This window comes from Populus euphratica, unplaced genomic scaffold, assembly GCF_000495115.2.
Source record: "Populus euphratica unplaced genomic scaffold, PopEup_1.0 scaffold3.1, whole genome shotgun sequence".
Taxonomy (NCBI): Eukaryota; Viridiplantae; Streptophyta; class Magnoliopsida; order Malpighiales; family Salicaceae; genus Populus; species Populus euphratica.
Genome location: NW_011499847.1, coordinates 4,404,888 through 4,417,179, shown reverse-complemented (window position 1 = coordinate 4,417,179; position 12,292 = coordinate 4,404,888). Strand labels below are relative to the sequence as shown.

Here is a 12,292-nt window from a genome sequence, read left to right as displayed (position 1 = left end):
AGGGGAATTTGGGATGTACAGCATGGTAAGCCGGGTGATGTTTGTCGCAGGGTACCATGCCAGGTATAAGAAATTATGCATATTATATGATATTTACAACATGAGTATATGTCCAAGAAATTTTTAAAAATGTTTTTTCCCGATTCGTGTAAAAAAATAGATTTTTATTTAACTCAACAAGAGAGGAATAGGAATTTGTTTAAAAAGACCAATATTTATTATTTTTATTCTAAAATAATCCATGAATTATTATATTTAACAATAAACAACATTTTTTTATTAATACATTAATCAAAATAAATAATTATAAAAATAAAAAAAATTAATGGATCCCAAGTTTGGTAGGAATTAAGGGCTTATTTAGAAATATATTGGAATTCGATTTTTAAAATATTTTTTTGTTTGAAAATGTATTAAAATAATATATGTATTTTTAAAATTTTATTTTTGATACCAATATAAAAAAATAATAAAAAATAATTTAAAATTAATAAATTTAATTTTTTAAAAAAATTCAATTGGATTGAAATACCAAGCATAATCTAAATTATATTATAGACGTCCAAGATAACAAACGAATATAAAAAATAAAAATAAAACCTTAAGAACTCCAATATATTTCTAGAAACAATAGGCCATATCCGAAATAAAGAACAAAATAAATGTTCAATAAAACCTATACGTACGTGTCTCCGTGCTTATGCATAATTTGCTCTACTGTGTAAAGCTATAAAGAAACATCATCACGTCTGCTACCATTGAGATACTTTTTTTCCTTTTCCTTTTCCGTTTATTTCTTTTCTTTGTTGATAACCGGAGACTCCGAATCTAAATCATGGTCACTGGTATCCCATCCTTTAATATCCCAAGCCTCGAACAAATGTAAGTTTTTTTTTTAATTTTTTTTTCATTTCTACAATTTGAACGCCTTTTCCCTTTAGACATTGAATTCCATGTTAACAAGGAAATTCCTCGAACCAATTTGATTATACAAAGAGTTCAGCTACGAAATTTTACCTTTTGTTTCTTTTGAACTGAATTGGGGGAGATTACAAATGAGGACTCTGTTTTTAGTTGAATTGAGAAATCAATTTCGACCCATAAATGTTTTTTTGCCCTTTTGTTTCTTCCCTTGTATTTTATAAGTTACAGAGTGAGACGTAAGGATTGGTGGTGAAAGAATTGAAATTTGGTAATGTTTTCATGTGGGGTTATGTGGAAATTTGGAGAAAAGTTGCTTGCATTGAAAAAATAAAAGGATGCTGGAATGCATAGTCATTGATTACTCGTCACGACTTATTGAATTAGTCATTGCCATTTTTCTTGTCTATAAATGTAAGCACTTGATTTTCACCGATTTCTTTTATATTTTGATTCTGGTTTTAGGTACATTGATTCTTGCAAGAGGCGTGATATCCTACCTAATACAGAAATTCTATCTGGTTTCTTTAAGGTCAGTGTGGGCTAGAGTTGCACCTTACCTGTGTGTTCAACAAAACCTGAAATAAAATAATATTAATTGATATGTGTTAACTTTGTCATGTTTGATTTTGCACAGTGTTATCTGCGTTAAGTCAGGGATTAGTTTAGTTATTGATGGAAACAAGAAGTTGTCAACTGATCATTGTTTTACTGTTCAGGCTGAGGTTAGAAAGTCCTGCAATGAGTTATGCAGTTTGGAGATCATCTTGGACCATCTTAAAGATATTGATGTTCCTCCGCTTCTTGATGTATGTGCAACCATAGAAACCTCCGAGATTGAAGCAGTTGACATACGCAATGGACCATCATGCTCTTTGAATGGAGAATGTGCTTTATCTTTGATGCGTGCTTTCAATCAAAAGCTTCGAGCAGTTGATCTTCAGGATTCACCATTTGGAAAGGACTTCTTGCGGTATATAGTTGTGCATATTTTTATTATTTGTGTTATGGTTTTGATGTGTAAAAACTAGTTCTTTGATACCGCACCGAGGGGACACCATCTGTTTGCAATGATCAGGAAAGCCACATCAATATAATGAATCAAAAAACTCTAAAATACCCTCATTTACCAAAAAAACAAAATCCCTGCATGCCAGATATGTGAAGCCGGTAGCCACTGAAGATTCTAAAGCAGCCAGCAGTTGAGAGAAAGGCCAGGATAAGAACACTTAAACCCTACCATCACCTCGGAATCTAACCAAATATTCTCTTGTTAGAATAGTCTCGAGTTCTGAATTCTTTCTCTTAAACGAGCTGGGAATTTCACTATAGTTTTGTAGATACGATTTACTATTTATCACTAACTTCAGTTTCATACCTAGGGAGCTCTCGCAGAGAGGTTTGGCATGCCAAATTTTGAATTTGAGGTCTTCTCATTTCCGGAAGCTGAACATGGCAGGGAAATTCATGCAAATGCATACTCTCAACCTTGATTTTAGTACTTCACTAACAAGCTTCCTGGAGGATTGTTTTACTTGCATGCCCAATCTCGTTTGCCTCTCAATGTGTGAGACAAGAGTTGCAAATCTATGGACAACTATTTCAGCACTTTCTAAACTCTCTTGTTTGGTAGAACTTCGGTTTCAGAAGTGGCCATGCTGCAATGGTGCCTCACTGTCAGCATCTTCAGGTGGAAATTTGGAGGACCAACCTGATGTTGGTCTGCCAGTCAGCTGTACTGACATTGGAGAACAGTTTTCTGATATTGAGGAAGAAACATATCTTAACCCAGGCACAGATGAGGCATTTGGGAATTTGTTTTCATTCAATAATATAGCTATAAATCAACCAGTTCAAAGTATGATGGAGGATTCATCTGATGACAGTGAAGTTGATTTTTCAAGTAATTGGCGGGAATTTGATTATACGGATATGTTGGCCAATTTATCTTCTGGTTGGAACAGGCAGGTCAATCTGCAAAATGAGGTAATCCACATGTGCACTTTCCTTATGTACTGGTCTCTACTAATTTCAGCAGGAGGAGGCAGATGCATCTCATCGTTTAAGAAAGTGGTGTCTTTCTGTTCATTTTCAATTGATGGCATTCATACGAGTCATTTGAATTACAAATGAAATCCTATTTAGGAAGTCTAGCAAAGTATGATTTGTTGTATCTTTTCACCTGTAATTCTTTTTAATTTTTGGCATTTCTCCTGGTCGCATTTGACTGTAAAGGTTTCATGGATTATATATCTTGTTTTTCTTGTCCTTTTCTTTTTAAAGGGGAAAGGGTCTGGTCATTTATGCTTATATGTGCAGGCTTCCTGTAGTGCATGATGCCACCTTCCTTTATAATGCTGGATTATTAAATGTCTACTATCGATTGAATTTATACTATTTTCTTGTGTCCATCCAACTCTCTTCTTTTTAAAATCCTCAATAATCAAATTTCAAATTTTCTTTGGTAGGTTTCTTCTGGTGCATCAATGAATCAAAGAGAAGAGTCCCTTACTGGTTCGTTTGGGAGACACATTGCAGATGTTCCTTTGAAGTATATCCCTCGACATGCCTCACCAATATGCTTTGAGAAACATTATAGAGAGTACATGATAGCTTCATTACCCCATTTGAAAGTTTTGGACAACGTACCTGTCAGAAAGATTGACAGAGAAAGGGCTGCTGTTGCATTTTCACAATACTTTGAGTACTTACCATACAATCGGAGGCATAAAGAGAGTGTTGTTAGTATCTTGCATAAGCGTGAAATAAAAGAAACTCATTCTCATATACAGTCAAAAAATCAAAAGATTTCTTATTCTTATGGAAACTCACAACACTTTTATACCCGGTCTCTTTGTGCTGCCAAGGTGGGATCTTCTGCTTGGCCGTTCTTGCATTCACTTTCTGTATCAGGCTGTGATTTGGATGATGGAAGTAGGAGCTTTCGCCCCAGACAATTTGAGTACCATCCATCTCTTTCTAGTCTAATGGTGTTTGGAACTCTAGATGGTGAAGTTGTTGTGGTCAACCATGAGAATGGGAAAGTGGTTAGGTATGTCCCATCACTTGGTGCCATGAACAGTGTGTTGGGACTCTGCTGGCTCAAGAAGTATCCATCCAAGGTATGTCATACTGCATTGAGTGCGGTGAATACATACAGTGTCTTATCATTCTGTGATGCTTATCGTTTGTAATTAGAAATAAGCTAGGTAATTGTATACAGCTAACTGGTTTCAGAAATGGTTAATAGTTAATTTAAAGTATTATCCATTTTGAAATGAAGTTAATTTGATCTGTACTTCTAGAGCATTCAGTTGAGTTTTTTGAGATGATTTGCACAGTATGATGCTCATGCATGTCAACTTAGAACATCAATTTCTAAAACAATGTGCATGCGGCTTCACAAGACCAAACTGCTTCCTAGAGGTAGCATTTTACCGTGCTAATGAAATTCCTTTTGGCAACATGATCATTTAATGTTCTCTATCTGTCAACTTTTTGTTAGTGCGTTTGATCATATGCTTATCAAGTTCCTAATCATATGCCCCCTTCTGATTCTGTTTTGGTTCTTCTCCCTTTAAATGTCAGCTCATAGCAGGTTCAGATAATGGTTCGCTAAAACTGTATGACATTGAGCACCTGCCCCCTACAGTTACAGGCATGTATTTAGGTGCTGGTTCAATCACCTTTGATGATTTTGACCAATTGACATCTGTTCACATTAACTCCACCGACGAACTATTTCTTGCAAGTGGATACTCAAAAAATGTTGCTTTGTATGACATCAACTGTGGAAGGCGCATACAGGTGTTCACTGATATGCACAGAGAGCATATCAATGTTGTCAAGTTCTCAAACCATTCCCCATCAATTTTTGCAACTTCTTCATTTGATCAGGATGTCAAACTGTGGGACTTGAGACTGAAACCAATACGACCTTGCTACACTACTTCAAGCTCTAGAGGAAATGTGATGGTGTGCTTTTCTCCTGATGATCACTATCTTCTTGCATCTGCTGTTGATAATGAGGTATTATTTGAATTAATTTACTGCATTTTGAGTGGTCTCGATGCATTTCCATCAAGTTGAATGTTAAACTAGGGCCCCATGAATTGTTTTCCCTTGTGCAGAATCTACCCTTAATGAAGCTGAGTGTTGGTGTACATACAAATTAAAAAATTTCTCCACAACGCCATTTGCTAAAGCCTCTCTTTCTTGTAATGCTAGCCCATGTATTTTTGGTGATCAGCATTTGGGTTGAGCCCCAATTACCTGGGGATCTAATTAGTGCTTACTGCGTATGATTACATGACTTGTCTATTATACTATGTTTGATATAAGAGGAGTAGAATTTATTTATGAGGACGCAGATGTGATTCATCGGGGTTTCAACTTATGGACATGTTTCTTTTATTTCAAGCAATTCTAACAACTAACTTCTTGGTGCTTAATTTATGCACCTTTTGCAATTTGGGCTTGGTGACTTGCTAAATATTCATTTCCCCTCCTTCAATTATAACTCGCGCACTGACTTTATTATTTTTATTATTTTATTATTATTATTTCTGATATTTAATAGAATTCTGGTCACTCCTTTTAAGGAAATTAGTGTAGTCCTGAGATTAACAAGTAGAAATGTATCAGGTTCGACAACTTTTGGCTGTTGATGGGAGGCTTCACTTGAGTTTTGACATAGAGCCTACAGGAAGTTCACAGAATTACACCCGTTCCTACTACATGAATGGAAGGGATTATATTATAAGTGGGAGTTGTGATGAACATGTGGTCCGTGTTTGCTGTGCTCAAACTGGAAGGCGTCTGAGAGACATATCCTTGGAGGTACATCCATATTTTCATTTAATGTTTTATATTAAACTCTTAAATGTTAAACACAGTTTTTGATTGGGATGTGGAAGCATATATAATGACAGAAATGCTATGGAGTTATTGATATTGGATTGTATTTGCCTAGGGAGGGTCGCATTTTCCTGGAACTTGTAAAATGAGCATTTGTTGTTTTCTTGCAGGGGAAAGGTTCAGGGACTTCAATGTATGTGCAATCTTTGAGGGGTGATCCTTTTAGGGTGAGTTTAGTTTTGCTACTAATTCTTAACTTGATTTTGGTCATTGAACTGTAGATTTGAAAGAAAAAAAATAATTTCACAGCCCTTTCAGTTTTTGGATTTTAAGCAATATATTGTTGTGGGAATTTTACCTCATTAAACATCTATGTTCTTTTTTATTTAGTATTATTTTACTTGTTGCTGAAAGTTCTTTTTTAGCTGCCAATTTTTACTTTCTCTGCTTGGTTTCTACCCCACTCTTCTGGTTGGTATACTGTTAAACTAGTAAGCTGAGGCTTGCGCATTGTGGAATTATTAAGTGAATCTCAATTGTGTTTTTTATGCCCTTGTACACAGGATTTCAACATGAGTATATTGGCAGCTCATATGCGTCCAAACTCGAAGTATGAAATTGTTAAGGTATGATCACGCCTTGCTCTTCATTCTTTGTAATTTGAAGTTTGTTGCCTGTTTCCCTTTTCCTTTTAAGATTTTATAATTCTAAGGTAAAATTTGCAGATCAATTTGCTAGCATCTTGTGACAATGCCAAAGGATACTCTAAAAGCCAGGATTCCTGCCCATCCAATAGCATGGGAGGTTGATGTGTGTGTGTGTGTGTGTGTATTTTTGTATACAGAAAATGTACATCTTTTATATTCTTTCCATGATTGAAAATGTATATTAACAGTCGCTTATAAATGTATCTTTGATATGCCTTTCCCAGTGTAATTAAACAATTCTAGCATAAACAGTCCAGGTTATGATTTTTAACAGAAGAACCCAAGGCACTATAGCGTCTGTGATTTGATTTGCGCATTTGGGATCTCAGCATCTTAATTGTTTCTTACACAACTATAAAAAACTGGAAGTATTTTGATGTTATAAAATAAAGTAAACTAGAGCTCGGCTGCTTGCGGGCCAGCCGAATAGGAATTTCTTTTCACCGTAGAAAAATAAATGGGCAAGCATAGTCGATGCATGTATTATTCTACTAAAATAAAATAAGAATTATATAAGTTAATAAATGTAAAAAATAGTTGTCAAAGTTATTCTAAGATTCAATCATGAAATTGGGAGATGTAGACTTATTTATTTTTCTCACTTTATTATATGACAATTGAATATTGAATGATTTCTAATGAAAAGACATCTTGGATTTGTCTATTTAATTATACTAATTAATAAAATTTAAGAAATAAATGAAGGACCGTGGAAAAAGCATCTGATAATATCAAAGAACTTATTACAACCTTGTTTGAAAATAAATTTGAAACCGAAAAGCATTCAATGAAATAATATCCCAAATACTATTATAATTATTTTAATGGATCCTATATAAATTCTTTTTTAAAAAAACTTACACCCTCACACGCCAAAAAAACTCTTTACGGCAGCTTAAAACCATTAATTTAATGGAGGGAATCTGGACAGCTCGACAATATTAAGATATAGAAAGAAGGGTGATATTACTGATCATGGGCTCATGACAACAACTTAGTGAAGGAATATTTGAAGCTTTTGCTCATCATGCAATGAGCAAAGGCATCAAGCCATCAACACGAGATGCTATGCATACACTGTACGTAGGATGGGAGCCAGCACATCTAGGAGAGTTTAGATGCTACATTTTACTCTCAATTTTTTAAACATGTGCTGTTTTTAACATAAAATATGCTACCAGACAAAAGTTACTTTCGATTACACCATTCCCTCGCAATTTTTCTTTTTGGATTCAAGGAAATATTACCTTATAAAAGATATATTTTATAAATTTATGTGAGCAAATAAAACCTTAGTTATTCTAAATTTTTATAAAAACTGTATGTTAAAATTTGAACTTGAAATGTACTATATAATTCATTATTTATGAGTTGTGGAAAAATACAGTAAAATTATGATATTTTTATTTTTTGACATGTAAACTAAAATATTTATTATTTTTTTTAAATTAATATGAATATTCAGAATAGCTTGTATGTACTTTAACTAATTTTACAAGTTTTAAAATTAACAGTTATACAAATCTTTAATAACTTTAAAATTTATAAGACTTCAATATCTAAAAAACAATCTAGGAGTTTTATCAATAAAACTATACCTCTTATGATATTTTATTTCTTTAATATGACGAAAATTACTATGCAGCAAGACATGAATTAACATGGATTGCACCGCTCCCATGCACTGCAATCCACATTGTTCACAAGGTATGATAAAGTTAGATGTGATTATTGAAGTTTTCATGTGTTTAAAAATTTAAAAATTAATAATTATATAAATTTTTAATAAATCTAAAAAATATTATATTTATTAATTTCTAAAAAAAAAATATTTTGTGGCTAGCAACTTAATATATATGTGTATGTGGTCTTTTATATGTTCAGCTTTTAATGGCTATGATTAAACTGGTATATCTCTCTACATTTCAAGATTCTCGTTTTTTCCCTCTTCTTATAATTAATTAAATTAATTTTTTTTTTTTACTAGTCTCTGGAATCATGTTTTACGTTTATCTTTGTCGGAGATTATAAGCTTATATGCTATAATAAAAGTAATACTAATAATATTTTAACTAAAAGGTTTTTATTTTTATTTTTTATAGTCTCATACAGTATAATAAGTTGCACCTTACAACTCAATTAATACTCTAACTAGATTAAAATATTGGATGATCAATGTAGAATCTTTTTAGTCCGAGAATCAATGCTAATTATTCAATTATTCAAAGATAATTGTTTTTTAAAATATATTAAAATAATGTATTTAAAAAAATTATCTTTAATATCAGCATATAAAAAAATTAAAAACTCAATTTTCTATAATTTTTTTAAAAATGCTTTTGCAACATAAAAATAAAATAAATATTAATCTATATAACTAAATCAATTCATATAAACTGTTAATATAGAGAGTAGTAACGTTTATATATGGACATGGCAGGTTAGTAGAGTAGTAGGGGTTGATTTGTTGATTGCCGATTGGCTAAAACAAAGACACCGACAGATATATGCATACCAAGAAGGTACTGACTGTACTGTTCTATAGTAGTTGGGTCCTTGCTGGACAGGCCTTTCGTACCCAAAGCCCATTAATAAATAAATAAATAAACATCATAGAAAAGATAAGCTTTCAGATCAGCCCAAATTTCTAAAACTGAGGCTATTATGTGGGTCTGAACTTGTCAAATGGACCTCACCTTGAAGTGAAGGACCTGGCCCAAGCCCGACACTGGATCAAAACTGTATGCATTAAGCCATTTCTAGCCGAAGTGCAGCTGTCCGAGCAAAAAATCTCACTTGCATTTCTTTCAATTTCCCATTTTTAAAAATTCGTGTCGTGCAAGCGAGAGAGATCTCCCGAAATCATCCAACAATGGCAAACCCTAACGTTCAAGAGATTATAGAGAAGCAAGTACTTACTGTAGCGAAGGCAGTGGAAGACAAGATCGACGAAGAGATCGCAGCCTTAGATCGTCTCGATCTTGACGATATAGAGGCATTGAGGGAGAGACGCTTGCAACAAATGAAGAAAATGGCGGAGAAGCGTAGCCGTTGGATCTCTTTAGGTCATGGCGAGTACACTGAGATTCCATCAGAGAAGGATTTCTTCTCTGTTGTTAAAGCTAGTGATCGTGTCGTTTGCCATTTCTATCGCGACAATTGGCCTTGCAAGGTAATACTGGAAATCATTATCACTTTCATTTATATAGTTAAAGAAATTTTTTTTATTGATGTTTTAGTGTTTTAAGGAATTTCATTGTTCTTGTAGGAATTAAAATCTTGGAATTTTGAGTTTTGTGGGTTTTATTTAGCAAGTTTTGCAACTTTTTTTTTTATGGGAGTGGATGTTCAGTGTTTTGCTAGTCTTTGTTTCTTGACATGGGCTGCGAAGGGCAATTTATAAATAGGATTGTTCTTAATCAGAGTTAGAGGTTCCCTGATGCCAGAACTATTACCTGTTGTGTTTTATATACTGATTCAAATGCTTACGCAGTTAGTTCTCATTTAAATAGCAACATAATACCGTCGCTTAATTGCTTGATCTTGCCAACATTGTATTGATAATTATGCTAAAGAACTCCTAACTACTTTCTAGCTATTCGGCATGTTATGAGCTACTTTGCGTGTGAAAGTGATATTAGTATTGCCTTTACATAAACTGGGAAAATGGGAGATTTAGGAGAAGTTTTATGCTTACAGTTCATTTGCAGGTGATGGACAAGCACATGGGTATACTGGCAAAGCAACATATAGAGACACGTTTTGTGAAGATTCATGCTGAGAAAAGTCCATTTTTGGCTGAGAAACTCAAGATTCTTGTTCTTCCAACACTTGCACTTATAAAGAATGCCAAAGTAGATGATTATGTGGTATGTTATGCATGCATATAGCTATGTGTTGTTGACTAAATTCACTCCTTTTTTCTGCTGTTCTGAAAGTTAGACTGCCCTGTTTTTATTGTCCAGGTGGGATTTGATGAGCTTGGAGGGACAGATGAGTTTAACACAGAGGATTTGGAGGAGAGATTGGCTAAAGCTCAAGTAATATTTTTCGAGGGTGAATCATCTCTAAATTCATCTAAATCAAGTGCACAAACCAGGAGGAGCGTGCGACAAAGCGAAAGTCATGACTCTTCAGATTCAGATTAAGTCATAGTAGCCTCATTTTGGTACAAGGAGATTTTAATCCTAGTCTCGTAGAGCATGTGTGTTACAATCTGCAAATTGAGCCACAGCTCATTTGACTGCCATAGCTGTGTTGTTCGGTTTGTAGAAAGCAGATCGGATATTCTATCCTTAAGCTTTATGTTGTACAAGTCTATGAGTCTCAGCTGCTATATTGGGGTGGCATTGTCATTTGATTCTTGTATTTGATATAAACCTTATCGATTATTCCATATTTTGAGATCCATGTTGTCATTGGGCGTCATCCAGTGGATGGGATTATGGCGCTGTCAACTCTTGTACTATTTGTTGTCTTGGCTGAATTTCTGCTTCCAGATGAAATTCACCAAAGCATTAATATTATGTATGATATTTTGCTTTGATGCTCCTATTTGCAAGATGCAATATATTCACTGCTGATGCTTGCAAGCAGAGCACCTTTTTTCCAGTGGGTCTGTAGTCCAGTATTAAAAGCACACAGCAAGCCCAGTAATTGTAAGTCAAAGGCCAGCTCAAAGTCTAGATTAACAGGCCCAAATGCTGATACAAGTCTTTATTAATATTGATTTATTTACCTTCCATGCCTTCATCTCCCGCCATCTGCAATTACGCTACTATCAAAATTCGAAACGTCCTCACTGTCCACTCCACTCCTTTAAGCACGTCTCTCTCATTCTGTTTCTCTCTGAGTCCGGTCATCTAACATCAGGTAATTAATTTCTCCTTTAAGCCTTTCGTGGTTATTCTAGATTCTTGTCTTTCTTCAGACCAGAACCTCCTGTCGATGAGCGTGTTCTAAGGGAGCATCATATTTGTTTGCCACTTTGTGGGCTTTTATTGTGTTTTCTTTGTTTTCGTTCTGTTCTTTTGGCAATGGATAATGAATTCAGGACATTATATAACCTGTAGTGAGTTTTTTTCGTGTAGACTCCTAGTTCAGGATTTTTCATGTGCGTGTGTGATAGGTGAACCATGAGAAAGAATGTAGGGTTTTTATTAAATTCCTCTTTGAAACTTGGATATCTCTCCAATTTTTTCACTGTAGTTGCTAGTTAATTTCTTCAATTTAAAACTTTGCTATTTCTTGGTGATCATTTCTCTTGTTCAGATTTTGTTGCTACTTCTTCTAAGCATTTCTTATTATTATTGAATCTTCAGACCGGCTAGAAATTTTCAGAACCCAATTGATCTGTTGGGCTATTATGATAATCGAAGCCAGTGTTTTATTCTCTTACTCGCTGTTACAAGCTCATTCTCCACTTTCGTGTTGCTGTCATCATTAAAATTAATTAAATGATATTAAACTGATCTATAGGAATTAGAATGGTAAATCTTATTGTTTTAGGTTCGTCTGGTGATTTTACATTTCCTTTTAATCTTAGCCATAAAGAGTTGTTCCACAAGTTGTCCTTCGTATTGTAATATCAAGCAACGCTGAAGACCATTAATTCAGTCTATTTAGTATTTATATGTTTTAACTAGTAATGCAAGTTGGTTGGATGCTTTATTCTTTTTCCATCACGACACCTAGACTTTAGCTGAATATGACTGTTTTGGTGGAAGCAAAACCCTGCGCTTTTCATTGATATCAAGTTGAATTATTGATTACCTAGATACACGACTAGGCGTATCTTTTTCCTCCTT

At 34.1% G+C, this 12,292-nt stretch overlaps 2 protein-coding genes across 2 annotated transcripts; both read left to right on the top strand.

Moving 5' to 3' along the window:
* Nucleotides 1-677: 677 nt before the first annotated feature.
* Nucleotides 678-6,758, top strand: LOC105108772 (transducin family protein / WD-40 repeat family protein). The gene is made up of 10 exons (XM_011003224.1): nt 678-882; nt 1,387-1,453; nt 1,641-1,894; nt 2,304-2,907; nt 3,390-4,043; nt 4,510-4,950; nt 5,566-5,760; nt 5,949-6,005; nt 6,342-6,404; nt 6,504-6,758. Exons 1-10 carry the CDS (start codon nt 836-838, stop codon nt 6,585-6,587), a joined length of 2,466 nt encoding a protein of 821 aa, XP_011001526.1. The 5' UTR covers nt 678-835; the 3' UTR covers nt 6,588-6,758.
* A 2,492-nt stretch (nt 6,759-9,250) lies between these two features.
* On the top strand, nt 9,251-11,037 carry LOC105108766 (thioredoxin domain-containing protein 9 homolog). Its single transcript, XM_011003213.1, has 3 exons — nt 9,251-9,657; nt 10,196-10,354; nt 10,451-11,037. Exons 1-3 carry the CDS (start codon nt 9,358-9,360, stop codon nt 10,631-10,633), a joined length of 642 nt encoding a protein of 213 aa, XP_011001515.1. The 5' UTR covers nt 9,251-9,357; the 3' UTR covers nt 10,634-11,037.
* Nucleotides 11,038-12,292: the final 1,255 nt, after the last annotated feature.